The 27,696-nt window shown below is 40.9% G+C and overlaps 1 protein-coding gene across 2 annotated transcripts in view; it reads left to right on the top strand.

Moving 5' to 3' along the window:
* nbas (NBAS subunit of NRZ tethering complex) overlaps positions 1–27,696 on the top strand; it is a 160,437-nt gene that overhangs the window by 50,151 nt on the left and 82,590 nt on the right. For both annotated transcript variants that reach the window (XM_083933595.1, XM_083933596.1), the window contains exons 25-38: positions 566–739; positions 1,365–1,498; positions 4,600–4,662; positions 7,901–8,023; positions 8,257–8,359; positions 8,642–8,719; positions 8,855–9,009; positions 12,985–13,097; positions 16,878–16,991; positions 19,943–20,056; positions 22,391–22,548; positions 24,105–24,188; positions 26,525–26,701; positions 27,419–27,532. In XM_083933595.1, the coding sequence (XP_083789721.1) occupies positions 566–739; positions 1,365–1,498; positions 4,600–4,662; positions 7,901–8,023; positions 8,257–8,359; positions 8,642–8,719; positions 8,855–9,009; positions 12,985–13,097; positions 16,878–16,991; positions 19,943–20,056; positions 22,391–22,548; positions 24,105–24,188; positions 26,525–26,701; positions 27,419–27,532 (1,704 nt within the window). The remainder of the gene's footprint in view (positions 1–565; positions 740–1,364; positions 1,499–4,599; positions 4,663–7,900; positions 8,024–8,256; positions 8,360–8,641; positions 8,720–8,854; positions 9,010–12,984; positions 13,098–16,877; positions 16,992–19,942; positions 20,057–22,390; positions 22,549–24,104; positions 24,189–26,524; positions 26,702–27,418; positions 27,533–27,696) is intronic.

The raw sequence follows: 27,696 nt of genomic DNA, 5'->3' as shown, positions 1-27,696 counted from the left end.
GAACACAACATGAACTAGCATATAACTTCCCTCTAACTTTGCACTTTATTTTAGTTGACACATAATAAAAGATGAGTAGAAACTTCTTAGCCAAGCAACATAAAGTGTACTGACAACATTAGAACTTTAAGTGTTTCTGTTTAGCAACTAATCATTTTTCTTCTAGATTAATCAGACACAGATTATTTCAAATCAATTCTTTAAATGTCCCGTACTGTAGAGAGTGTAGAGAAGATGAAAAAGTACAGTACTAAAGCAGTGGCCAGGGTAACCCTGACTTTAGATCAGATGAGTTTAACTTCCATCAACATCCATATTTTTTACCAACATGTCTTTTAGCCCAGTGCAGGCAGTACAGAGCACGCAGTATAACTGCAATAAAAGCAATGAACCCTGTGTCAGGTCAGAAATGATCTGCATTTGTCAATATTTTGGAATAAGATTAATAATTTTGGACCGTGAGACATCAGATCACATGCTGTAAATGATGCCCATTCATATCTATTTTGATATGCTGCATGAACTTTTGCTTAAAATAAATATCTTTTTTTTTTTTAATCACTAGTCCGGCACCGAACGCTACGTCAAAGACACCTTCCAGTGGATGGTGCCATTCCTGCACAGATGTGAGGGGAAGAACGAGGGCGCCGCTAAATCTCTGCTCAGAGAGTACCTGGTCGACCTGGCCCAGCAAGACCTCACCCTGCCCCTCGTCATTTTCCAGCATTCCAAACCTGACGTAAGTATCCACACACACGAACACATATGCCGGGGGCTTCACACTTGGGTAACCATACCACAAACACACACACACACACACACACAGACACACAGACACACACACACACACACACACACACACACACACACACACACACACACACACACACACACACACAGTGCATCTCTGGCTGTTTGTGCCATGTCAGGGCCAGTGTCATGCCCCCGTGCTGTAAATGTTATATTTATGACCCATAAGGGCACAGCCAAGGACATGTCTCCAGGCTATTAAAAAACATGCACTGCACAAATACAAACAGGGAAAGAGAAGAACACACTCAAACTGATACAGTGCCTCAGTGTGTATGTGAAAAGCCTCTCTTCTCTTCTCTTCTCTTCTCTTCTCTTCTCTTCTCTTCTCTTCTCTTCTCGTCTCGTCTCGTCTCGTCTCGTCTCGTCTCGTCTCGTCTCGTTTCTTCTCTTCTCTTCTCTTCTCTTCTCTTCTCTTCTCTTCTCTTCTCTTCTCTTCTCTTCTCTTCTCTTCTCTTCTCTTCTCTTCTCTTCTCTTCTCTTCTCTTCTCTTCTCTTCTCTTCTCTTCTCTTCTCTTCTCTTCTCTTCTCTTCTCTTCTCTTCTCTTCGCCAGTGCCAGCAGAAGATTATCGGGGACCCAGACCAACTGATGGCAGTCGCTCTGGATTGCATCTACAGCTGTGAGAGAGATGACCAACTCAGCCTCTGCTATGACATCCTGGAGTGTCTACCGCAGAGGGGCTATGGGTCAGACACACACACACACACACACACACACACACACACACACACACACACACACACACACACACACACACACACACACACACACACACACACACACACACATACATTCGTGCTATGCATGTTAACAAGCATACACACAATCTCAGAGACAGATTTATTTAATATAAACCATGATATATAATATATATGATATAAAGATGGTGAAGCAGTCCCCTGTTGCCTTATACACAACAATACATGAGTGCCACCCTTCCCACATCTTTCTTTTCCCTTCCACCTTTCAGCCTCTCTCCTAGGACCCATCAGTAAAACTAACTACCACCTCTGTTTCTGTCTCCCTCCCTTTGCACCTTTTCTTTCCCTTCTCCTCCCCTCTCTCTTTCATGCTTAGCTCCAAGGAGCCATCAGTTAGCCAGTTGCAGTCAATACAGTATTTCCTACCTCCTGCTATTGCTGTCTCTGCCTCTCTCCCTCCCTGATCTCTTCGGTAACACATTTTATTTCATTTGGCAAGAGGGCCTGTCCTTAAAGTCTCCCACGAGTCTCCTGTGTGGGTATGCAGTGCATTTGAAGAAGAGTGAGTGATACAGTAATAAAAGACAGAGGTAAAAAGAGTATAAAAGAGAGATTTGTTGATAAAATGGACCTGTTGAGTGTCTGATTATTTTAAGTGAATTAAAATGACTCATTATTAGATGTAGTAGCCTTCCTGTGTGCACCTTAATTGATTTTTTTTTGTGACAGTTGGTTGCGATGAAGAAACCATACTATTCAACAATGGCATATTTTGCCCTTTTCCACTGACTCACAGAGCTTATATTGGCTGCGCTCTGGTAGTCTGTGCTGTGCTGTTCTGCTTTTCGATTGCACACTCACAGCAGGGGATAACTGCAGTGAAACAAGATATTATGAGACGGCTTGGAGCAGGGCCGCTCTCAACAAAGGTCTATTGTTGTACTAAACTGAACAAGTTTAAGGCAGGCGACTAAAGGTGCCTTGGTTTCTTGCCATGCATCTCAACACTATCCTGCCATAAATGTAGTTTTGTAGCTGTTGTATAATATAGACTCTGGATAAACATTAACCTTAGATTACCACAGCAATTTAACTCGAACAATTTCCAGGGTCATTTACATGTCTTTTTTAATAAGGTCAATGTACTTTATAAATGCTGTAAGAATATTAAAATGTGCAATCCACAGAGGAATGCACACATTCCGTATTCAGAAACTGTCTTTAAACGAGCCGTCATGACTCCCATGTGGTTGTGATGTCAAAACTATACTATATATAGGTAGAAAGTGCCGCTAGTGCTGTTACAGTCATCCTGTGCAGAGACACCGACAGAGCAGATGCAGAACACCCAAAATACAAGTATGAACTTGGAAATGGACATAATATTGGACCATAACACTCAACAAGTAGCATCTTATGAGCTGTTGGTTATTTCCGTGCTAGCTAGCTAGTTAGCTGACAGGCTAAGCTAATCACCTCAAACAACTATTAGCAGCAACGCTAATAATTTAGCTATCTATAAAGTTTTAATAAGTAGGTAATTGGCGATATCAAAAATTGGCAAACATGCTAGCAACTTAGCAATAGGATTCATTCATTCAAGTTTAGTTAGCTAGCTAGTTGTCAGTTGTAGCTTGGTGTTTTTTGTATTTGTTTTGTATGCAGTTTTATTTGTTCAGGTTTAGAGGTGTTTTAAAGAGTTTTGCTGCCACCCCAATGCAGTGTAGGTGAAATTAATTCTATTTATTGCTCTGACGGCATTGAAACACTTCTCAGCAACATGATGTCCTTCCTGAACCATCCGCAGAGCTTGCAGTTTTCATCAGAACTACTTTCTGCCAAAGAAATAGTCCTTATATTTAAAACTGTAGACACTGACCAATCCTAGTCTGCTTCATGCTCTATTTAAGTGTTCAGATAGATAAAGAGCTGCTAGGTGACAAATTGGGAAGAGGACAAAAGAGCAGAGGTTGACATCTGGTAAAATGTTTTCAGTGATGTGATTCAATTCAAGAAAGGAAGAGCAATTTATCTCACTGAACACATTTATAGGCTCAGTTGTGGCAGTATCACTTGCAGTTTCAGATACATCCAGTGTTATATTTTTTCACTCCAGTAAGATGTATTATCTTAATAGTCATTTGATACTGCAGTTTAGCAACTGAGCTTATTAACTACTCAAAATAGGGTCTTACTGTACAAATATTTGAGTGTTTATAATACTCATACATGTTTCCTTCTAAATCAGCACATTTTTATACTAACCATTTCACTTTGCCAGACAGGCTTCCTTTCTGCAGTGCTTGGATTAGCAGTGCTGTATATGCAATGCCTTCAGCTTCACTTTTCTCCCAAGAGTGATATCACTGACTTACTAATCTCCAAAATTGCCGTCCCAGCATAGACTATTACAGATTTGCAAGCTAGGAGAGAAACCATGACTTAATAGTTTCAACCCATTTTTCTGATTTTTTTTTTCTGTGAGACAGCTCAATTAGGTCTAAGTCTGCTCAGAGAATGTGATGTGCATTCACCCTAGGAGAGTGGGAAATAGGGAAATGGGCAGGGGATTAGATGATGAGGGAGGGAAATGGAATGAGAGAGAAAAGGATATTTAAAAGAGGAAGAGCAGGAGGTGGAGCAGCAAGAAGGGCAGAAGAAGAGGTATGGATTGAGAGGTCAAAATTGTGCGCATGTAAAAACAGAAAGAGTATTTTCACAAAAACAGACACACACTCACTCACTCACTCACTCACTGATGCACACACACTGAATAATGTTTCATCAGGGTCAGTACTCTAGTGGGGGACAGGCCAGCCTGACCCAGAATCTTTTGCCTCAAGGCAAAGCATCATGGGGTTTTATTTTTAGTGGGGAATCGGTGCAACCTCACAGTGGTAGGCCACACACACGCCCACACATACAGTACACTGTTTACACTGTGCGAGTAAAAGTACCCACACAAGCATGCACTTGCACACCGTGCGCACAATTAAAGTTCTACTTTTTACTACTTTTTGATGACATGAGCATGAAATAACCAGTGTTATTGTTTGTGCATATGTTTTTTTTTCAAAATCCTACAGACCAGACACAAGCATCACTGCATCACTCCACGATCAGGTGGACAAACTTGAGAAGCATCTCAGGTACGTCAACACGCTCGCACCATCTTTCAGCTGTCATTCCCCTCTTTCTCTCCTCAGTCTTCTCCTGTCCACCCAGTGTAGCCTGGGCGTGCAGATTAAAGCTTTTTTTTTTTTTTTTCCAAACATAAGCGTGTTTCAGGCTTGCAGATATGAGTATTTCCTGCCTTTTCCTTTTCTCTAAGAGAGTTTTCACTCTGGCTCTTCATGCATACATCTCTGCTGTACCTGTTAACAAGGCATTTAAAGTGTTGAGGAGGAGCCCATCAGTTTGGTGATTAGTGCTGCATTGCTTCGGAAGTGTTCTCTTCGAAGCAATGCTTATTATTTCCCTCCCCCATTTTGGGCTTGATGGGAAACACCACGATGAGAGGAGACATGGATGTGCAGTCAACACACTCACACATGCACTCGATATCAAAGGACCTCTGTCTGTCTCATGGTATTCAAACAGCCTCGGGCATTTTCTCAGTTACAGGTTAAAATCACCTACGCGTCGCAGTCTCTCTCCTCTCTCTCTCTCTCTCTCTCTCTCTCTCTCTCTCTCTCTCTCTCTCTCTCTCTCTCTCTCTGTCTCTCTCTCTCTCTCTCTCTCTCTCTCTCTCTCTCTCTCTCTCTCCTTCACCCCTCCCCTCAGGCTGAACTTCCAAACACAGAGAAGTGATGAGGAGTAAGGAAGGAGGATAAGGATGGAGGCAGGGGGAGGGCGGGAGCCTGGAGGGAATGCGAATGTAGATGATGATGATGATGAGAAGGAGGAAGCAGCAACAGGAAAGCCTGTGTTGCCCTTTGCAGAAAAATATCCACACATATTTACACGTAGACACACACAACCGTGCAAAAACGCACCCTGGGGAGCCTTGGAAGTGTGCTCATGTATATTTTGTGCTGAAGTATTGTGACTAAGACACACACATACACATACACACTCTTACCCAGATGAATCAGGCAGTTAACGTGAAGTGTCTGCTCTCCGAGCGCCTCCAGAATAAAAGCTGTTTTCAGCTGCTGCCACTACCACTTGCTGGCACATTTATATGTGCACAGGGAACATGCAGTGACTCCCACACACACATTCACACTCGAGCAAACACACAAACACACACACACACAAACACACACACACACACACACACACACACACAAACACACACGTAAATATCAAGGCTTGTTGTCTGTCTCTAGCTTTTGCTCACAATCATACACATCCAGCCACATACACATACACACGCAGTCACCTGTTTACTATGGTAATGAGTTGCAGGAGAAAGCGAACATCTGTAGCAGCACGACCCTGTTGAGACCGGGGGTGCAATGCTAATCCCAAGCAAACACGCAAACACGCACACCCACAGTCTCTCTCACTCGGTCATATGACTGCCAGCCTTCACATGCTTCTAGACAAACACGCTTGCAAAGAGGTGCTGTCGTGTTTGTGTGCATTTTTATCATGTCGCTCTTCAGTCTTGCTCTACACTTTCTCCATCTGCACCGTGCCTCGCAAATGACTTTCTGCTGCCAAAATAATGAACAGCTTAGAGCGTACACATCTTCTGTCGTTCTCATCTTTACTCTCTCTTGAATTTTTTATTTTTTTTCCCCTTTTACACCTGTATCTTCTTCTTTGGCTTTTCCTACTGCGATACCTACTGCTGCCAGTCATCCTGTCTTCTGCTTCTACTGGAGGAATGTGTTGATTAAAGGTTTAGTTGGTAACTTATATTAAAAAAAAAAAACTTTTTGTCATATTTGCTCCAACTGTCATAATATCCTGACAGTATATCATGAAAAAAAAACTAAGAAAGAAACATCCGGTTCTTCTTCATTCTTCCAGTGCTCCTAATGGCACTACACCACTCCACTGTAACCGAAGGAAAACAACAACAATCAGAGCAGAAGAGTTTCTAACTCAGTGTCAATAACTGCTCTGATCAAACTGATGCAGCGCTGATCAAATATGAATCAAGATTCTGTCACTGCTTTGCCATTTTCTGGCCACAATTTTTTTCAGTGTACTTTTTAGCTGGTTTACAAATCAATGAATGGTTTTGGTCCATAATACATGAATGACATGTTAGTATAACATGAGATCTATTGACTCAGGTCAGACAGTGGAGCACAGAGTTCAAACTAGACATGGTGAAGCAGCATTTAGCTGTTAAGCTGCACACAACTGGAACAAACTACCAACAGATCACCAAACTGTGAGCACTTTTAAATCCAAGTTAAAAAACGTTCTCTTTGTATGTGCTTATAGCTGAGCTCTTTTTAATTACTTGAAACATTTTTTTTTCTTTTCTTTTACTTTTTTATTCTTCTTTGCTCCTGCTTTTAACTGTGTTTTTTGATTATTGTTTTGATGCTGTTTTTAAAAAAGGTTGTGTCCGTATGTAAAGCACATTGAGTTGCCTTGGTATGAAGTGCACGATATAAATAAAGATGACTTGTCTTGCCTTGCCTAAAATGAGAAAGTTCACAGTGGAGACGATGCTTGGTGTTGACCGTATGTTTTCTATGCAGCCGGGTCACAAACGTTCTCGTTTTACAGCTGAACATTATACTAAAATATGTTTCTGAAAACAATTGAGGTGAGAAATAGGCAATAAAGTAACAGAATCTTGATTGATATTTGATCAGCCCTGCCTAGTTTGATAGTTGGTCAATTTAAAAGATAGTTTTGCAAGCCAAAGAAGTCATACTACGTCGTAGGTTTGACGTAGCGCGACTTAATTTTGTGTGAAACTGCTCAGTAAACTACATCTCTTGTTTTGTACAATATACAGTACGTCACCTAGCTTTCTCACTAGCTAGCTAACTTAGCTACATTCCACAACACATGTAACATTATCTTACCTAATCACACACACACACACACACACACACACACACACACACACCAAAATGAGGTCCCCTGCCGGTCCACAGGAAGGAAAATGAATTTGCCTCTATTGACAGTTAGTAAAAGGCTTCTCAGCACTGATTTTTTTTTTTTCTACAGGCAAGATGGAATCTTACAGATGTCACTAGGAGGTCTAGAAGGAGGCAGACTTTTTCACGTATTAGCTGTCTCATGAATTAGTACTGTCAGGATATAGTGACAGTTTGAGCAAATATGACAGTTATTTCTTTTTTTAAAAAAAGTTACCAACTGAACCTTTAATGTGACTTGAAACTTGTAGTTACCTACTCTACCTTACACAAGTGATTCTAAATGTGTGTATCTGTGCATCTTGCTCAATAGTGTGGTGGAGGTTCTGGAGAAACAAAGCCTGCAGAAGCCCATTTCGTATGTGAAGAACAGCCAGAACAGTGAAGAAGAAGCACACCAACTCATGGTCAAACTGTGCCGCCACACTGGCCGCAAGTACGTTCTTAGAAAGAGACAACACAGGCTAACGCAAATGTTTGTCAAGATCCCACAATCATTTCGTCTGTGTGTACGTGTGTGCGTGTGTGCGTGCGTGCGTGCGTGCGTGCGTGCGTGCGTGTGTGCGTGTGTGTCTGTGTGTCTGTGTGTCTGTGTGTCTGTGTGTGTGTGTGTGTGTGTCTGTGTGTGTGTGTGTGTCTGTGTGCATGTGCGTGCGTCTGTCTGTCTAGAAACCCTCCAGTGAGTGAGACGGTGTGGAGAGGTCTCTTGCAGGACCTGCTTGACATGCAGCAGAATGTCTACACTTGTCTAAAACCGGAGACATGCCACCAGGTAAAAAAAACAGCACAAGAAGATTACGCAGAATAATCACGTTCATGCTAAAACGCTGTGATTAAAACAGTGAAACCTTTAATTTAAGGTGTCAGAGTGCACATTTCGCTCCTTCAATGACACTTTGGTTTGTAATTAACACACTGAAGTGTGTGTTTCCGCCTCGTGAACCACTGAAATCAGACTTCTACAACTTGTTTTAAAGATCTGTTAGAAAACCTTTGCTCAGTTAATCGCCATCTCTCCCTGCATAATGTGCCCTCTCCTCCCTGAATGCTGCAGGTCTTTGTTGAGTCCCTGCTGTGTTCCAGCCGTGTGGAGAACGTACGTCTGGCAGGGCAGCTCATGCACTGCTCCAAGGTAGATTAAACATGACTCGCGACTCCACTTCCCATTCACGCTGTCCATTTGGGTCTCCAAATGATTAAACCCCCCAATAATGAATTCTGATGCCGCAGTCTCGTTGAACTCTAAATGTTATATTCATGTTTCCAGGATAGCCAGGATGTTCCTGTCAGTTTGTCTTTCCGGGGTAAAGGTTATGCTCTGAAGGTGGCCTACGACAACAGCTTGGAATTAGTGTTGGCCGCTGCCAGAGAGTACTTCAATTCATCCACAACGCTGACAGACCCCTGCATGGGTCTGGCCAGGTGAGCAGGCAAAATATTCCTCTACTTTTTAGTTTGATTTCTTTCAATTGTAATTTCACCAGTTCTCACTTCTTTAAGGGGCTAATTCTGATTTATTTAGAGCTCAACTTTATACTTAGTTTGGTATGTCTTAGAATAAAAGGTAAAATGTTTGACATTGAGGTGAAGTTATGGGTCAGATGTAATTTCCGAGCAACCTTGTACAAACTTTTTCTGTTTGTATGCTGTCTGATGTGTTGACCTTGCTTGTTGTTGTAGGTGAAATACCATTTGTTTTTGTGTGAGTGGATGTTTTTTTTTGTTGTTTTAGTTGCTTTTATTACTGACTGGAAAAAAAATAATGGTGGTTGCTTTTATTTCATCTCCTATATTACGTTGATTAAAGTTTATACCAAGTGTTTGTATGGGAGCACATTCGCTGCTTTTACATCTCAGAGGGGGGTTGGTGGGTGTCTGACCTTACCGTCTGTTCCTAGTGGGGAAGTGGGACAGTAATTGGGTCGTCATTCATTTATAGTAACTAATGCAGAGGCCCCCCTCCACACACTTGGACAACATCATCCATTGTAACACTCCCACTGCGTGCATGTGTGTTTCTGTGTGTGTTTGCTGCCGCTTGTGAATTTGAGACATAAGACAGAAAGTGGTGTCTGAACTAGTGCATGTCACTCTGAAATTAATAGTCCATACAGACTGGCTGCCTGTGTCCTTTAGATTAAAATAGCTGCTCCACAGACACACATTTTATCCTGTGTACTAAATGCCAATGACAAACACACACAGACACACACACACACGCACACACTTGGACAGATACACAAGGGATGCGGTCAGTGGCACCTGGCAAGAGTTTACACAAGGACATAAGAATCCCTCTTAAAATAACATGGGAATCCCCCCAACTACTAATGTGATCCTGTAGCATCATCCAGGACGGACAGATGAGAAGCTGTGACTGAGAGATGCTCAAATACACATAGTAGAGACAGACAAACAAACAAGTACAAACCCAGTGTCAACAGGTCCTTAAAAATGTGGAGAGTAAAAAGTTTTGAGTTTGTATCTTAGTTTAAAGCTGCACTAATCAATATTGTTACATGAACAATGGGTCAATTGATAATGTGTTTTGACTATGCTCTCATCAACCACATTTCCACCAGCATCAAGAAGCTGTATTCAACTTTAAATTAATGCTAATGTTGCACAGTGTCTTCTAGATGTGTATGGAACCATTATGCAGAAAAAAAACAATGGAAATATGTCAGAAATTAGCCTAGCAGTGGTCAGCAGATGGTCGACATGGGGTGCGTACGTGGCGCAACATGACTGTCGCGGCATGCACGCAGTGTATCATGTTGAAATGGTTACATGGACAACTGAAGCTGCGCCTTCCTTTTTGGCTCTCTCTCTCTTCCTCTGCGTGTGGCTGCGAGGCCTTCCGGAAAAAAATGACTACAGATACGTACCTTATCGTACCAGGGGGGCGATGTGAGGCCGCACAGCTTCCTCACTCTTCATAACCAACTGCATTATCACTTGGCAAAACCCAATATGCACACAGTGACGCGTTACTGACAGAGTCTGTCTAGCAGGCAAAAAACCCTGCTGTGTACCCGGCTATGTATGTCATACCATTCCCCGTGTATTTTGGCTGTTAGGAAGGCCTCATTGGTCAGGGGATAGGACCTAACACGCGAGCATGGATGCCTGGACGGTCCTAGCACTTGAATTCTACGCCGGGTAAAAGTAGCGGGCATAATAACAGGGCAAAGTCTCTACTGTGGCGTTCCATTGTTAGCTGCTACACAATTGTTTACTTTTGTTCTCCCATGTGTCCGTTAAACAGGATGTAGTACTTTGCGAATTACAGAGTATATGCTGCAGAGCACATCGTGACTCTTGAAACTGAAATAGATTTTGTCCCCATCGTCTTTTTTCTAAGGCAGTCTCCACACACAAACACACAGGCGCCGGCAGACACTTCACAGCACGAGTACATAATCAACATGCCCTCTTTCTGTCTCTCATTCGCCCATCCACAGCCCTTTCCTCTGCTCTCATTTGCCAGGACAAATCTCTTATTCCTGGCAAGAACACCAGCCCTGCTCGGAGTGGAAAAGCTGCGGAGAGTGTTTTGCAGAGTGTGTGTACTCTAGTCTGTTAACAATATAGATTCAACGTGTTCAGAAGATGTATGTTTTGGATTGTTTTCATTACACTGATTCGGAGGCACCCCTCCTTAATCATCTTTGTTCAGACACTGCGAGGGTTGATGAAGACAGCGGCTCTGTGTGTGTTTTCTTCATCAGTGCACACTCCAAGGACAAGTTTCCTCCTCCGTACTGAACAGACATTGACGTCAGAGCTCCTCTCTAAGCTGTTGTTTTATGTGGGATTTATTTACTTGTAAATTAATCATCTTGTTTTTTCCCCCCCTTCTTCTCCGTTAGTCTCTGCAATATTTTTGCTTGGCTGTATAATATTTCTGATGACAAAAGCATCTCAAGCAGGCACACGCACACTCACATTCAGTGTACTGTTACATATGCTAAGTTATGTGCTATATAATCCTATTAAGGGTAATGAGTGTGGATTGTGTCGAAAGAGAAAAATCCCTCGTTGCAGATCCGTTAAATGAGTCTAGACTTTGTAAATAAATCCATTTGAGCAGTCTGACAATGTTTCTGATCACAATGTTAAACCTTAAAAACACTTCAGATTTAATAAGACATTTTTGCTACAGCTTTGAAAGCCTTTACCTAAATAAGTAAAACTCATTAAGTCCCTTCCCTAAATTGTCATGCAATCAAATCAGTTGCTGCTGCTTTACAGCCATTTTCTGCAATACTAAATAAGAAGCTACACCTAAGACATTAGCTTAGGGGGGGTAATAAAAAATCCACCTATCAGGACCACTGATGCTTACTGATTAACCATTAACTTCCTGGTTGCCTGGCAACTGCTCAGAGCTGAAAAGTTTGGCACATTAACCCCGGTAAAATGGTAAGTTAATGTACGCTGTTTTTTGTACAGATTAAACAAAGGTGTAATAGTTAAAGTGAGCTTTAGATTTTGTTACCTTAGGACAGAGCCAGACTAGCTGTTTCCCCGTTTCCAGCATTTGTGCTAAGATAACAGGCTGTATAAGAACAGACACGAGACTCTCCACCACAAAGCTATTAAACGCATTTCCCAAAATGTCCAAATTAAACTCAATTCAATTCAATTTTATTTATAGTGTCAAATCAAAACAAAAGTTATCTCAAGACACTTTATATGTAGAGGAGGTCAAGACCCAGCTCTTTGGAGGACGGCCTTCTGTCTTGACCAGTTGGGGTGGAAGAAAAAGAGACATACAGACAGATCTGACAAAGACGGACCTCCATTTACTTAATATACGTTTTCATGATTAGATCATAAGAACTAGTGTGTAGCTAAAATTTGGACTTCCTTTTTCCGATACCACAAGGTTATCCAGTTACCTATGGGGTGGATTCAAATAAATGTTTGGTAGTCGTGGGTCGTATGTGTGTCAACAGTTGATGGGCTCTTCATTGGCTTCTGGAAGCACAGTCACCAAAACAACGGTCCAGACGCGTTGCGTTCCTTTTACATAGACTTTTTATAATCCTGCACAAACAACCATGACGCTTTTTCAAACGTCAGCATTTTACAACAGATATTATTAACATTGTCCAACTGTCTAATACCATTTTGATTTTCAGCCAAACTCTATCTGTCCATGTAAGGACTTCCTGTTTTCCCCTTTGAAAGGCGATTCCTGGAAAAGGGAACTCCTGCCAATAACTCCAAAATATTTACTAGACAACATAGGGCTGTTTTCTGGTTTGGTCAGATCAGCATGACCCTACTGCTGTTTTTCCTGGCACTATGTGCGCCATGTGTTCATCCTGTTTTCCATACTACATTTATAATCTACATGTGCCTGTTTTAATAGGGTGTTGTCTTTGTCAGGGCGTGTCTCCAGCTGATCACAGACTGTCCTCCGACCATCCAGGAGGAACTGGACCTCATCTGCGCCCTCAGCCAACTGGAAGACTTCAGTGTCAGCATCCTGCCACTGCAAGGTACTGCGCAATCTTTATGACCGCGTCTGCGAAGTAAATGTGCTCAGTTAACCACAAGTGTGTTTGAATTTGTTGTCTGTGGATAAAAGTGTTTCTCAGACATTTAGCATCCAACCTCTCTACCTCCCTGCCGCCAGTTCCTCCATCCCTCCATATGTCACTTCTTCTTGCCACTATATCTAAATATATGGTTATTTATGGATCAACTGTTGTGCAAACAACATCTGCCTGATGGCCTAATTAGGATTGAAGTGTTTGGTCTCTGCGTGTGTGCTCTTTCCTACACTCACACACACGTCATTTTTTTATATATATATATTTCTGCTCCATCTGTAAACCTGACCAATCAGTATTCACCTCCACACTTTCTCTTCTCTCTTTTCTGGCTCCACGTCGGTACCCTACCGCAGCAGTTTCCAGGCATGGCCCTCTGTAAAAAGGAACTGTGGAGCCAGAATGAACCAGCTTGGCCCCTCCTCACCTCACCTCTGAACCGAGGTGTTGTTTGCCTCCGAGGCCTGTGCTCTCTTACCCCTTTTGCCCTCATCAAACTGAGCTGCCAGCATAAAACCACTGTGACAGAGAGAGCCATAAACTGCCATCTCTCTCTCTCCCTCCCACCCTCTCTTTTCTGTCTTTCTGCATTACTGATTCTTTAGTTTTTTTTCTTTATCCAATCCTTTGCTTCTTTACCCTCACTCGTCTTGCTCCTCAGTCCCTGCTGTCTACTTGCATCATTTTTCCACTGCCCACTTATCCTTACCTGTGAGACTTAAGTTATAACAGGAAATAGTTTAAGAAGAAAGTGTGAAAAAGAAAGGAATGAAGGAAAAATGTGACAGGAATAAGAGACAAAAATACACATTATCTTTCCTTTTTCACTGAAGTAAAAGCCATACCCTCGTAAATCCCCGCACTCGCAGATAAACACGCACAAGTATGTGAGTGAAAGGATTTGAGCGTAGGTAATCCATCTTACCTAGCCCCCAACAGCGCCTTAGGCAATGCTTCATGCACACCACCCCTCCCCAAAATTCCCTCTAGGCCTAGCCCTAAGTGATGCCAAACCATAAAGATCCTCAGCAGGGTGCAGAGAAAGCACAGAGGAGGGGGAATGTGGAGGCACCAGACATGCTATTTCTTAGGTTTTTTGGGAGTTTGGATATCTTGAACTCAAATGATGAAAAAGTCAAAAAGTTTCCAAAAAGTTCTGAACAATCTTGTTGATTGGGTAACAAATAATACGCACCAAGTTATTAGCTGAATTAAACCCATATTGTAAGTGTCAAACAAATAGCCTTTAATCTCAAAACTCATAAAGAATTAAGTCCTTCACAGTTTAATCTATGGAGTAATATTTAAACAAAATCATATATGCCACAGTTATAACACACATTGTGGTATAATTTACAGGACCATAGGTAATTAAGGACTGTGGTTGACAAGATTATAACACATGTATCTTGTAGAATGGTTTAAACAAGTATTGACTGATACAGATGAGGCTCTAGATTATATTTACTTCAACATGGAGCCAAGCCCTTTGTGTTGGCAGGCCGATTATATAATCCCATATTGCCCATCATAGGTATATTGGTAGATATAGAGAAAGTAATACAGATACATTGGTAAAAAAATATATATAATTGTTCTTAAAGCCCCATGTTTATATTTTACTTGGTTATTTTATATAATTCAACTTTAATATGTTTTGTTGTATATATGTTTTTTATTGCGTCTTGGGCTGCAACTTCTGAGTAGTTGTTATTATGCCTCCAAGCTATATCTCAGCAACCCCTGGGGGGATTTTCTTTAAATGTGGCACAAATGTCCACTCAAGGATGAACTGATTCGATTTTGGAGTTCATTAAAAAGTAGAGGTCGCTCTGCCTTCATGAAATGCATTTTTGGCCAAAACTCAAGAATTTGTACGCAAATTATGACACAAATGAAATAATAAAACAATTAAGTCAGGACATTTTTTTAATCTAAAAGGTCAAAGGTCAACTTCACTCTGACATCATAATGTTCTGCAAAAAAATGCTTTTCTGGAAGAGAAGGGCAGACATTTTGAAACTGTGGTGATCTTCTGTGCTTCGTGTGTGTGTGTGCGTGTGAGTGCGTGTGTGCGCGTGCACATTATTTAAGTCGGGACAGTTTGGAAGTAAACTGCAGCGTGACTGGTTGGTGGATGCATGCAACCACAAAGGTGGTAATTTTAGTTCTTATTTAATCTAGCTCCAAGCCCAGATGTTCTCAGAGGAAGGGTGCACTTATCAACTAAAAGGTGTTTTTGCAAGATTATTCCAGAGTCTGCTTGATGTTATTGAACTTGTGCCACTCTCATGGGAGAGATCCACAATCATTCCAGTCTCTCCTACTCACCTAATATCTTCTGACCCATTGCTCTTACTGTTATCTTATGCAAGTTCATGGAATGGGTTATAGTGGGGCGCCTAACATTGCCCCATGGCCAGCTAGACAACCTCTAAATTTACTATGAAGCAAAAGATTTACTAAGGATGCTACAACAGATTTTATTAAATCAACTTATTAAACTTGACGCCAATGGACACCTTGTACTGTGGATCAAAGACCTTTTGTCTGACTGCCTCCAAAGATTCTCTGTACAAGGCTCTCTGTCTGTTGAAATCATTTTGAGCTACGTGGAGCCCCAAGGTTGCATTTTATCTCCTGTAAGTTAGTGAGTGCTCAGATGACATGGCAATGGTTGGTTCAATGTTTAAAGGCAATGATGAATTAGAGACTTCCTACGTTAATCTATTAACATGGTGTCAAGTGCTTTGCTCATAAACTCAAGCAAGAACAAGTAACTCATTGTCAACAATAGGGGTGGGCAACCCAATGTGTCAGAGACTGAAGGTTGTTTTAAATATTTGGGAATGAGTTTTAGACACCAAGTTTTTAAGAAGGCAATGCGAGGATTGTTTCTTTTGAGAAACTGAAATAGCTTTTACGTGAGAAAAGAACTGCTGGTTAACACCAGTCTAGAGAATTTCCTACAACATCACATGCATGTACGGAAATTGAGGTGCCAGGAGCAAAAGCAAGCTGACAAAAAATGGGTAAAACTGCTGGCAAGATCATACAGAACCTCCAGAGACAGCTGATGGAGCTGTACACCAAGAAACCAGGAGGAAAGCAACATAAATCATTCAGGAATCTTCCCATCCTTTGTTCAATGAATTTGAAAAAAACACGTAGGGTACCTACAGCAATAAGAAAGATGTTTTATCTATCCTTTGTCATCGTACTAAACAAATGACTTATGTGATATTAGCGACTCGTGCTGTTTTTTGTGATGTCTATTTAAGATTATGTATTCATTGTTAGTTGGTTAATATTTTAGCACTTTCAATCCCAACCGCTTGGCCCACTTATTACTTATTTATTGTCTTTATCTCATGTATTTTAACCCATGGTGGATAAAGTTTTTGGTGTATGTGAGAAAAAGGTCGCTGTGTGTGGACAATAAAGATGTCTCTTCTATTATGCAATAAATGAAAACAAAAACATCATCAGCCAATATGTCATTTTAAATATATATATATATATATACCGGTACAGTATATATTAGGGCTGGGCTTTACTTTTACAGATTATACAGCATTTTATGATTTTTGCAGTCATCATAACAGCAGTATTTATCATGTACACATTCGTATCGCCACCTGGAACTTTTCCAGATTGAACACAGTAATTAGCAAAACATGTCTGACACCCCCCTCCCCCCCTCTGCCTCCCTTCTCTCCCTCCCAGTGCGCCTGCGATCAGACCGTCTGTCTCTCATAGAAGAGTGCATCGCCCACTGCTCCACGGCCTACAAGCAGTCCACTACTCTGCTGAACCTGGCCTCGCTTCTCAGAGTGGCAGGTACCTACAAACACACAGACACCACTGACCTTATCACATCATTCTCTCTCTCTCTTTTTTTTTTTTTATAATTTCATTATATCATTGATATGAGGGAAACATTCAATGAGCATTTGTTGAACAAACTGTTCTTCTCTGGTGGCAGTTTCAAGACAAAGCTCATGAGATAAAGTAGGAAAGGACAGCCCACACGAGGCTGCACAGAGACGTACCCTAGCATGCGTGGGTACCTTCAGCGAGCTTAAAGACACTTCTCACATGAGGGGAATTCATCTTTGTGAGCGGCGTTGCGGCCTGCGTGCAAAAAATCCATAAACACACACCTTATAGGAGTGAGCAAAATCCATGTAGTTTTTACGTCTGTCCTCATTTTAACACAAATCTCAGTTACTGTGTTCTTCATAACTGGGGAGGTTTTACAGACACTATCTTTTGTTTTCGAGAGCGCTGCATCGTCTATGTAAAAACCTTGGAGTTCTTGTGTTTGTTGTACCTACAGTCGAGGCACCAGCTTTTCTGCCTCTTTGAAGCTGTTTGTTGCCTCATGTTGCTTTAAAAGCAAGTTTAAAAGTATTGATCCTCAAACCACTTTTAAAGCTGACAGATGCTGACAAGAGGCACTAATTTAGTGTTCGCTGTCAGTTCTCAGTTCTCAGTATCGCTTTCTTTCCTTCTATCGACTCTAGTCTTCCCTCCATCTGTCTTGGTCTCGCTTTCCATCCCCTCACGATCACTTTATTTAAGATTCCCCGTAAGCGCAAGCTCTTGACCAGAAAATTGTTTCCATTAGACTGCTTTTGGTAATTCCAAATGGGATTCCCCTATATTTAATTCTTCTGTTTTTGTTTGAGCTTCCATATCTTATTACAAATAGAGATGTTCTGATAAAACTCTAATTACAAAGTGCAGAACAGGATCACTGCGTGCGAACACATACACTTCAACTAACTGATGAGTCAACGCATGAAAGGGGGATGTTGGCTCTGTTACGATTTATTTTGAATTTCTGGTTAAAATCATAGTGATCATAAAACATGTGTGACATCACCCATAGGTTTTCAGAGCAAGGGATGTGAAGGGGTCTGAAAAATGTGCCTAGATGGAGCATGCAAGGAGCTGAGGGGGGCCGAATGAAGCCTAGCTACCTGGGAAGGTACCTATCTAGGTATTTGGCTATTGGCTTTATTTTTCAGCCGTAGGGGTTTCTGCTTGGTTAAAGTTCATACAGCTGAAATTAAAATATGTATATATCTTTTTATATTTAGACCCCTCCTGTCACACAGCCACCTCCTAACACCACCCCAATGAAACTGACGACAAGTGAGAAAGTTTCAGATGTTACTTCTCTGGCTCCAAATGACACAAACATTGCCGTCTCTCTGTCTTTCTCTCTCCGTATCTCCATGTTTGTTTTTTCTGTCTTTCTCTTCAAGAACATGAGCCGGACTGTCTTGCATCTGTCTCACCATGTGTGTGTTGCTTTCCCCTTTCTTCTATCCCCCATCTCTTTAACTCGTAGCTCGTTCTGTTTTCTCTCTCTAAGGCCTGTCACCAGCTGCTGCTAACCGGCTTTGTGGCATTTGTGTGTCTGTGCTGCTCGCTTTCAGTCAGCAGGCAGCTCTTGCTGTGTGGTTTCAGAGGAAAAAAGGCAGAGGGAGATGAGAAGAGGAATAAACAAATTTTTATATAAATAAAAGCAGGGGGTAGGCTTTTGAAGGGTGCATAGCTCCGGGGCTCTGTGGTGAATATTTAATGCAGGTATCACCAGCCACCAGTTAAAAACCCAAAGGGTTTGGTCCCCGCCTGGGTCTACGGTAAAGCACAGTTAATCATTCTGTCTTATGGGGTAAGGCTGAGAAAAAAAAAAGTTGTTTTTGTCTGAATGAATCAACAATTATAATATTCTAAATTAGAATTAAATTGTGCTGATTCAGAAAGGACAACTGTGATCCAGTGTGTACGGTAGCCTCAGGAGTTCATTTTGTAGTCAGAGCTTATCAACTATTTGTTGTTTTTCTGACATTACTCACCTTTTCATCCAACGCTTTGATCAGCCTGTCAACAACAGGTAAAGGCTTCAGTTGGATTCCCAGGACGTGTGATTTAAATCAGCTTGAAATAGATGCCAGACAATATCTTGATAAAACCATCTGGTCTAAAAGATCACACACACACACACACCCTTTATATTGAGGTCATGACAGCTTTTGAAGACACCCTTTCACCCTGAAAATATTTGACCAACACCTTTTTCCCCCCTTGCAGTAAACACCCCGTTTCTATCTGTCTCACACACACACAAATACAACGGACACACAAACACACACAAACACACACAAAAAAATCAATCCATTGTCAACGCATTTCTTCATCTCCACTCGCGTTCTTTGATCTGTAGTGTGTAGGTTTGTTCAGAAGTCCTGTTCCTGCCTATGCCTTTTTTGATCGTCTCTTTTGTTTACTGAACTTGGACAGAGATCAAAGATTGTCCTGAGCACACCACTTGAATGTTAACACCACAACCAATCCCCACCAACACTAAGATATCAAACTAAAATTTATTCCTGACAGCGGGATGGTATTTTTTAAATATTTCATACTCCCTCTTTGAGATGAACATACATGGCAATAACCTCATTTGTGGCAGATAGATTAATATGTAGGCTCAGGCTCCGTTCGTGGTGCAGCTAATACAGTTAGACGCCCTTATGTTCCAACCTTGAGCCTGTGGGTGTGTAAGTGTGGTCAGGTGGAGATTTAATAAAGGGGTTTATTAAGCCAGATGTTGAATGTGATATGCAGTAATATGAGATTTGCTGTTTAGTGTGTTATATTTGACATGGACTTATATATTTCTCAAGATTGAAAAAAAAATCCATTTTAAAAAATACAACGTTTCAGGTTTGTGTGTTGACGTTTGCTTTAATGAATATTTGTTCGTCTGGATCTAGGAGATGACAAGGATGCGCGCAAAGGCCAAGTGCTGACCCTGCTGGCAGAGCAGGCTCTCCAGTGTCTGGACTTCAAGGCCTCCTACATCCATTGTCAGGACCTCATGTCTGCAGGTATGTAGACAATGGAAAAGGTGTGTTGCATTACACAGGCAGGCAGTTGACAGAAGTATCACAGAGTGCACTGAAGCCTGTAGAAAAGTTAATATGAACTTCCCCTCTGATTGTCTGTCTTTCCCCTTATTTGCTTCAAACTTTACATAATGGCAACGCTTTCATTGCCTGCCAAATGTGTTTGAATTTTAACATCCTGATGACAGAGCTCCACGAGAGTCACTGTCATAAAAGTGCTTTTTTTTCCTTCTGGTTTATTTTGGCTCTTTGTCAGTCCATGGTTCCTAACTTGTGAACAATGAAATAGCAACAGTTTCGCAAACTTTGCTTATAGATGGGACCTTGTCAGTCATTAGCGAAGGGTTTTTTTATACCAAGGAAAGTTGCCGCACCCTGCTGGAGATCCTGACTGACAAATCATCTGACTTTCATCCACTTGTTATTGACTACTTTGGTTTAAAGCTGAGGCTCTATCACTAGTCCTAATCTAGAGTGAGCTGAAAAGGGTTAAAACAAGGAAAGAAATAAACCCAGCTGGACTGTTTTCAACTACCCAGGTAGCTGGCCCATTGGTAGATTAGTAGTTAGCGCATTTCTCAGACCATGCCCCTCTAGTGCTGGTCTGGAGACCCAACCTGTTATTTTAGTTTAGTTTAGGATGCTGGTCATTACATACAGGTGGTGCCTGTATCCAGCTGTTAAGTCGTGACGTAACGCCCTTTCAAAATACGATTTCTGGGTCCAAGCCAGCCCAAGCCTCATATTTTTATAATGCCGCATTGCTGTGTTCCTTGTTGTTTAAACAGGTCTGGGTTTTAAAACAACAACGTAATTGTCATTTTACCTGTTTCTTATGGATGAAAAAGGTGTCTAACTGACGTTAGAGGTGATCGTAATTGTTCACATGTTCGGCCGTTGTGTCTGTTTTATTTCAATGGAGTGTTGGGACCCGGAAATTGTATTTTGAAAGGGTGCTTAGTCAGACTTAATAGCCGGATAGGTCTCACTCATGGTTTCACACTTTAGAACTACTCGCTTGGGGCTACTGACATCCAATTTTTGGATGAACAAGAAATCAAGGTCAAGGGATTTTTTGTCTGCTCATGCACAAGAGCAATAATAAGAACAATATCCAGGGCTGGGCAATTTGTCAGTTCTGGCTTCCAACGTTTATGAAAACAAGACTAAACTTTTGTTATAAATCCAGCGCACCAGTTAATGACTGGAATATGTAGAATATATGTTTAGGAGTTTTCAGTAAGCTGTGGCAATTCACTGCAAAATATTACTTTTGGTCAATTTTTATTTATTTTTATATATTCTATATATGTTTAGTAGTTTTCAGTATGTAATGGTATTGCACTACAACATATTACTAAATAAACACAAGTTCAATAAATGCATGATGTTTCCAAAGTCAATGAATAATCATGTTAAATAATTGTGATCTCAAAATTGACTAAAAATAATTGTGATTAGGATTTTTGCCATAACAGAGCCGCCATATCACATTAATATTCCAGTCTAGACTGCCTTCTCCTCAGCGTTTACCTGATGGGATTCAAAGCAGTGTAAAGAAGTTTGCGATAAAGAAGTTTTGTCTGACCCCGCTTCATGTTACACCATAGAAAAATGAAAGCAAATAGCATTTCACTGAGTCTTCCCACAGTGCTGAGTAATAGGAGACTGTTTGGATGAGGGAAAAAGGTGTTTGGGTGAAAGGGAAGGTGTAATCAGAAAAGCACTGGTGTTCTCTGTCTGTGAACGCAGTGGGAATAATTGAATCTGTTTGTAAGAATGAAGTCAGGCTGGCGCGTTGCTTTATGACTGTGATGAAGCTGCAACTAGTTATTACGATGTGTCGGGCTGATGTTTTCTTCAAGAGGAAGCATGTTTTAGACCTGAATGTGTATTAATACCCCGAGGGCTTGGATGGTTACACTTGATTGTATCATCAATATCTCCACATTATATCCTCTGCGTTTTAGTTCTGCAAAGATGATTTCAAAGATGTGTGCGGGCTCTATTGCATGTGTCTTTAAGCCTGGGTCATCTGTCTGACAGGATTCAGGGTCGATTAGCAGAGATAGAAAGACACCGGCTGATATGCTTTTTGCGTGAAAAGAGTCAATATGTGTGTTCATATTTGACAATTTGACCTTCTGTTTTACATCATCCCCTCTTGCCGCATAATAGTTGTATAGCTTTTGCAGTTGCTGTGATCTCCTGCACCCATTCACTTTAATTAAAACCACCTCTTTGCTTTCTCTTCTTTCCTCTCTTGCCTTGCCTTGCCTCCCCTCGTTGTTTGCCTCCGTCTGGTTTTCCTCTCAGGTTACAGTCCAGCGTGGGATGTGTGCAGTCTGCTCGGTCAGTGTGAGGGCTATGAAGACCTGGAGGCCCGGCAGGAGCTTTTAGCCTTCTCTCTCACCCACTGTCCCCCAGACAACATCCACGGCCTCCTGGCGGCCTCCAGTGACCTGCAAACCCAGGTCACTATCTTTTACTGACCTTGCATTTTAGAAACCAGTGCGCTATTTTACTGTATATGTTTTGCTTGTTTTTCATTTTGCAACTATAGTTACAACTAAAGTTTTAAAAATGTATGATAATGCATGATAATGAACTGGGGTCGTGAGAAAATACAGATACACTTGAGTATTGGAATATTATGTTTTGTGATACTCATTTTAATGTTGTGTTTTGGATAAACTACTTAAAAATGCTTGAAATTGTATCCGCATTTCTTTCACAACAAAGAGCTATAGAATAGAAATATAATTTAATTTCTTATGCTTCTGATATTACAAAACAATTGTAGTTGTTCATGACATAATGCCATCTCTTTTAACCTGATTTTAATAAAACAAAAAAGTGAAATAACAATTTTCATTATATTTGTAGCAATATGTAATTTACCACAACTGTAAGGTGCTGGAAGAGCTTGAAAATGGACCTTGAAAGTGGTTGAAAAGTGCTTGAAATTGACCCTGGAAAAGGTGTACGAATCCTGGATAATGTGTCAATTCTCCAAAAATTAAATTATAGTTAACATGCAAAGATTTGTGGCAGACAGTGGTTCATTTTGTTTTGTTTGAACCCCGACTGCTAGATAGCAGTGTCATTACAATGTATTTACATAGTGGTGTGTTCTTTATACCGTTTTTCTAAAATGCAATGTATCGCCTTGCTAAAAGTATTGCGGTACATTGAATCGGAACCCCTGTATCATGATACGTATCGTATGACCAGATTATTGCAATACATAGCCCTAGAATAAACAAATGACAATAATATGTAATTTGAGTCAACAGTGGAACCATTATTAGTATCACTAATTGCAAGGGATGCCCAGATATTCATCAATATTATTTTATTCATCGACATCAGTGGCCAATTTTTATCTGCTGTGTTGGATCAATTTTGCACCGGCTAAATGTTGCATTCAAATGTTACAAGGGCTTTTGAAGCAGGGATTTAAAAATATATATCTTAATTTATGTGAAAGAAGGTTATATTAAAGGTTTTTTGTATGATTGAATTTGTGCTCATTCAAAGATAGACGTAATGAAATGCCGAACAGTAATTTTTTTAATTCTCTGGCACAAAAGGGGAGGTAAATAACAACGACGACAAAACACCAGAATGGCGGGCGGCCAAATTGTCATTTTAAACATCTGTATTGGTATCGGCCCAGAATTTCGCATCCCTATTGATTGCTAATTAGTCAAATTGTAACATGACTACTAAGCTCTTGTATAACAATCAATCAAAACATATTCAATGTAGTTAATACATCACACCATGTCCTATCTGAACAGAACATTGTTACATTCAGATGGTTGCTCTTTCTTTCATCTTTTGAAGAACACAGTGAAAACGCTCTCCTTTCACCGTTGTGTTTTTGCCTTTGAAACATACCAATTATAACAGCATTTCAATTTATCCATGTATCCTGTGAGATTGCTCCAAAAAAAAAAGCAGGTTGTGTAATAAAATAACAACTCTCATCTGATGTTTTCCTTCTTTTTCCCTATTTCTGTCCTAGGTTTTGTATCAGGCAGTTAACTATCAAATGGAGCCTGTCACCACTGAGAGTGGACGAGAGGCCGACGAGACAGACTCCGTCAAGGTTTGTGTGTGTGTTGTTTGTTTGTGTCCTGCATGTTAATGTGCTCACTTCTTTGTCTGAGATGTAACTATCTCTTCTTCTATTCCTGTGTGGGGTGTGTCTGTACTTTGTTTGGCTTGTGTGTTTTCCTATTGCTCCATATTTGATGAGGTGTAAATCTAGTGTTAAGGTTGCTCAGCTCACTTGGTTTATTTATGCCTCCCCCTTCTCCTCCCCTTCAGCACTGCCAGCTTTATGATGCCTTGAGTGGGTGTTAATGTTTCATGACTTGCGTTGCATCCCCTTTTTGTGTGGATGGGTACTCATTTGAAACTGTCTGTTGTCATTTTATTGTTGTATTGATGTCCCTACTCCTCAGTCGTGCATATTTAAGCCCTAGATGTGTGTTTCTGTGTGTGTGTGTTTGCCCGCGCACTGGAGGTGCTTTTTATTTATATTTGTGTTTTTTCACAAACCTCTTCAGTGAATGTGTGTTTGGGTTCCTTTCATTCTCTGACCCTCAATCCCTTATCAAATAAAGTATTGATGGAAGGCACTAAACGATTTGGCCCCGGCCCACTGGCCCTCTAAATTTGCTTCTAAAATCCTTTTCAATTGTGCGGCAACCAACATACCATGAAAAATTGTTGCAGCACTTTAAAAGATACCAAAGAATGCAAGTCACAGTACACTGCACCATTCATTAGTTATTTTTTGTTGATTTTAAAGATGATTGAAACAAAATGTAGAACTGTTGCTTTAAGAAACAAGCAATTACAATAATTGGATGCCATTAGTAGCAATACTTTTTTAAAATATAAGAAATATTTACAGTAAAATTGATTTCCAGGAAAACACTTCCATGTAAGGTAATCCACAGAACATGCTGTCTTTTTCTTTGGTAAAAATGTATTTATTTATTTATTTCATTTTTACTTTTGAGCAGGAAAAGCATTTTAGCACAGTGCTGAAAACAGTACCAGCTGACTCATGTGTTATATTATTTTGTTTGTTTATTCCTAGCTGGTTTTCTTTCCTATTCCCATCATGTGAATTGAAGCGTGCAGTTGCATCAAATAACTCAAACATTGAATACACCACACTCAACTACATCGCATAACAGACGGTATGGGTTATAGCTGCTGTGGTTGTGGGCCAATCACACATTGCATTAAATTGACGAAGGCTTGGCCGGGAGCAAAACCATAAAAATGGACTTTGTTTTTTTTTTTCTTCTTCTAGATCTTAGTGCAAAAAAGGTTTGTCTGCAGGTCTTTTTTTGACTGGAGAGGTTTCAATGCTAATTGCTACTGGGTTGTTTTGATCCAGCCCTATTATTCATTGCATAAAAATATTTGATGCAACAGTTCAACTAGCCACACTAACGTAGCACTACACAACCTAGTGCTTACATTTTCTGTACAAATACTCACTGTGTGTCTCTCATGCAAGGCTAGGGGGGCTGCCTGAATGGTACATATTGTAATTCCCTAATGCAGTACACAGATACACTAACAAACACACAGCCCTGTGCTTACTGAAGTGCTCTTTTCAAGTACCTAATAAATAACAGAATATAACCATGTCTAATACCACACTGATACTCAAGAGATCCCAGCTCCAAATCCGTCCTTTGGTCTAATATTACAATACAGATGTAGTGATCAGAGAAGTCGTCTGATGCTGCTTTTTCATTTGTAAGGAAAGGATATGTTCAGAGTAGGGGCCCAAACGACATAGGATTTCTGATACCGATTTGAAAGGGGAAAGATTCACACATTACTGATATGGTTGCTGTTATAGTGAATCAGGTGGAATGAAAATAGATTATTTTTCCATGTGGATTGTGCACAAATGTGACTGTAAATGTTCTCAGAAGGCTGCTTTCCTTGAGAAATAACCTTAATAAAGAATATGCAGGATGATTATACATTATTATACACACAATGCAATTATACAGTCAATTAATTCTAGAAAAGAACGCTGAGAAAATTAAGAATAAATAGCTTAATAGTACTGTTTGTTCAGTAACAGTCAATTGCTGACCATTTCAATAAAGAATAAATAAAGATAAATTAGAAAGCTATACGATGCCATTTCTTAATCACCCCAAGCATTGTGTTCTGCATTATATGGTCTGTAAAGAAACGATTTCATACGGCAATAACAATACGTCTGTGATAGACCAGTATGGGCCGATAATATTGACTCCAGTTGAGAGGATCCTGTAATAAAGCAGGAGAATTTCAAGAAGTAAAGATTCTACTACGGCAGAGGCACCAGAGTGACACAGTAGAATAATGTGTCCTTTGTGTTTTTTGTCCATCCTGTCGCCTTTGTCCCCTGCTTGGCTCCAGGCCTGTGCTGCCTCCGCGGGTTCCCCTGTAGGGGCAGCGGGGGACCTGCTGCACAGAACTACAGCTAAGACCATGGCCGTGCTGACCACTACAGGACTGACCACCAAGGCTGTCCTGACCGCAGTCAGCGACCACCGCTGGTGGAAAGAATCAATCAACTACCTTCGACCGCTGCAGGTAAAAACACTGTTCGTTTTTTAATTAAAGTGATCTGTGGTGAAGCTGAAGAAAGTCTTTTATGCCAGAGACATTAAAGTGCTAAATAAGTTAGGTAACAAACTAACGTGTGGGTCTAAATATTTACGTTTTTTATGTGTTGTATTGAACTATGTGTGTTTATGAATGCATAAACAGTAGTGTGCTGTAAAAGGAGTGATCAAGCAGCCAATATTAACAGAGCAGACTGCAGCGTGTGTGCATGTGTTCGTGTGCGTGTGCGTGTGCGTGTGCGTGTCCGTGTGCGTGTGTGTGTGTGTGTGTGTGTGTGTGTGTGTGTGTGTGTGTGTGTGTGTGCGTGCGTGCGTGCGTGCGTGCGTGCGAAAAGGCACTGTAGCATGTCTGCCCCTGCACTAATATCTCACACACTCTCGCTCACAGACTTCATAGGCATCACTCAAAAACAACCAATCAAGAGCTCATCTCTTGCATAATTAATTGGCCCGCCTGTTGAATATTTCAATATCTGGCGGTTGCCGGCGGCTGGACTGGCTCGGTGGTCGCCGGGGCGGAGATTGATGGCGTCTCTGGTCCCAGCAGCGATTTAGGAGGGCGGCTCGTGGTCGTTTCTAAGGAAAGACAAAAAAAATAGAGGATGCGAGCTGTGGGGACAGAGAGAGAGATGACAGTGCTGTGGGCATGTTGTGAAAGTTTAATGATGTTTTGATGGCTCCTCAGGGTCAAGGCGCAGGAGCCACTAGTCAGGAAGGGGCATGTGTGAACTTCAACCTGCAGCGCCAAGGCTGTAGCCCTTTTTATCAGGAACTCATTGATGATCCCTTTGTAGACCTGGTGAGTGGCTCATTATTTTTGTCCTTTTTTAAAAATGTATTTTTTACATTTTTTTTTACCCCAGGCCACCTTCTTAAATTACAGCAAAAATGCCTGAGTAGGTTTATGACTTAAATTAGATTTCTTTTCTCCTATGACTTATAAATTCTTTAAAAACCTGTGTT

Source organism: Echiichthys vipera, assembly GCF_963691815.1.
Source record: "Echiichthys vipera genome assembly, chromosome: 19".
In the NCBI taxonomy this organism is placed as follows: Eukaryota; Metazoa; Chordata; class Actinopteri; order Perciformes; family Trachinidae; genus Echiichthys; species Echiichthys vipera.
This window is presented reverse-complemented; position numbering and strand designations above follow the sequence as displayed.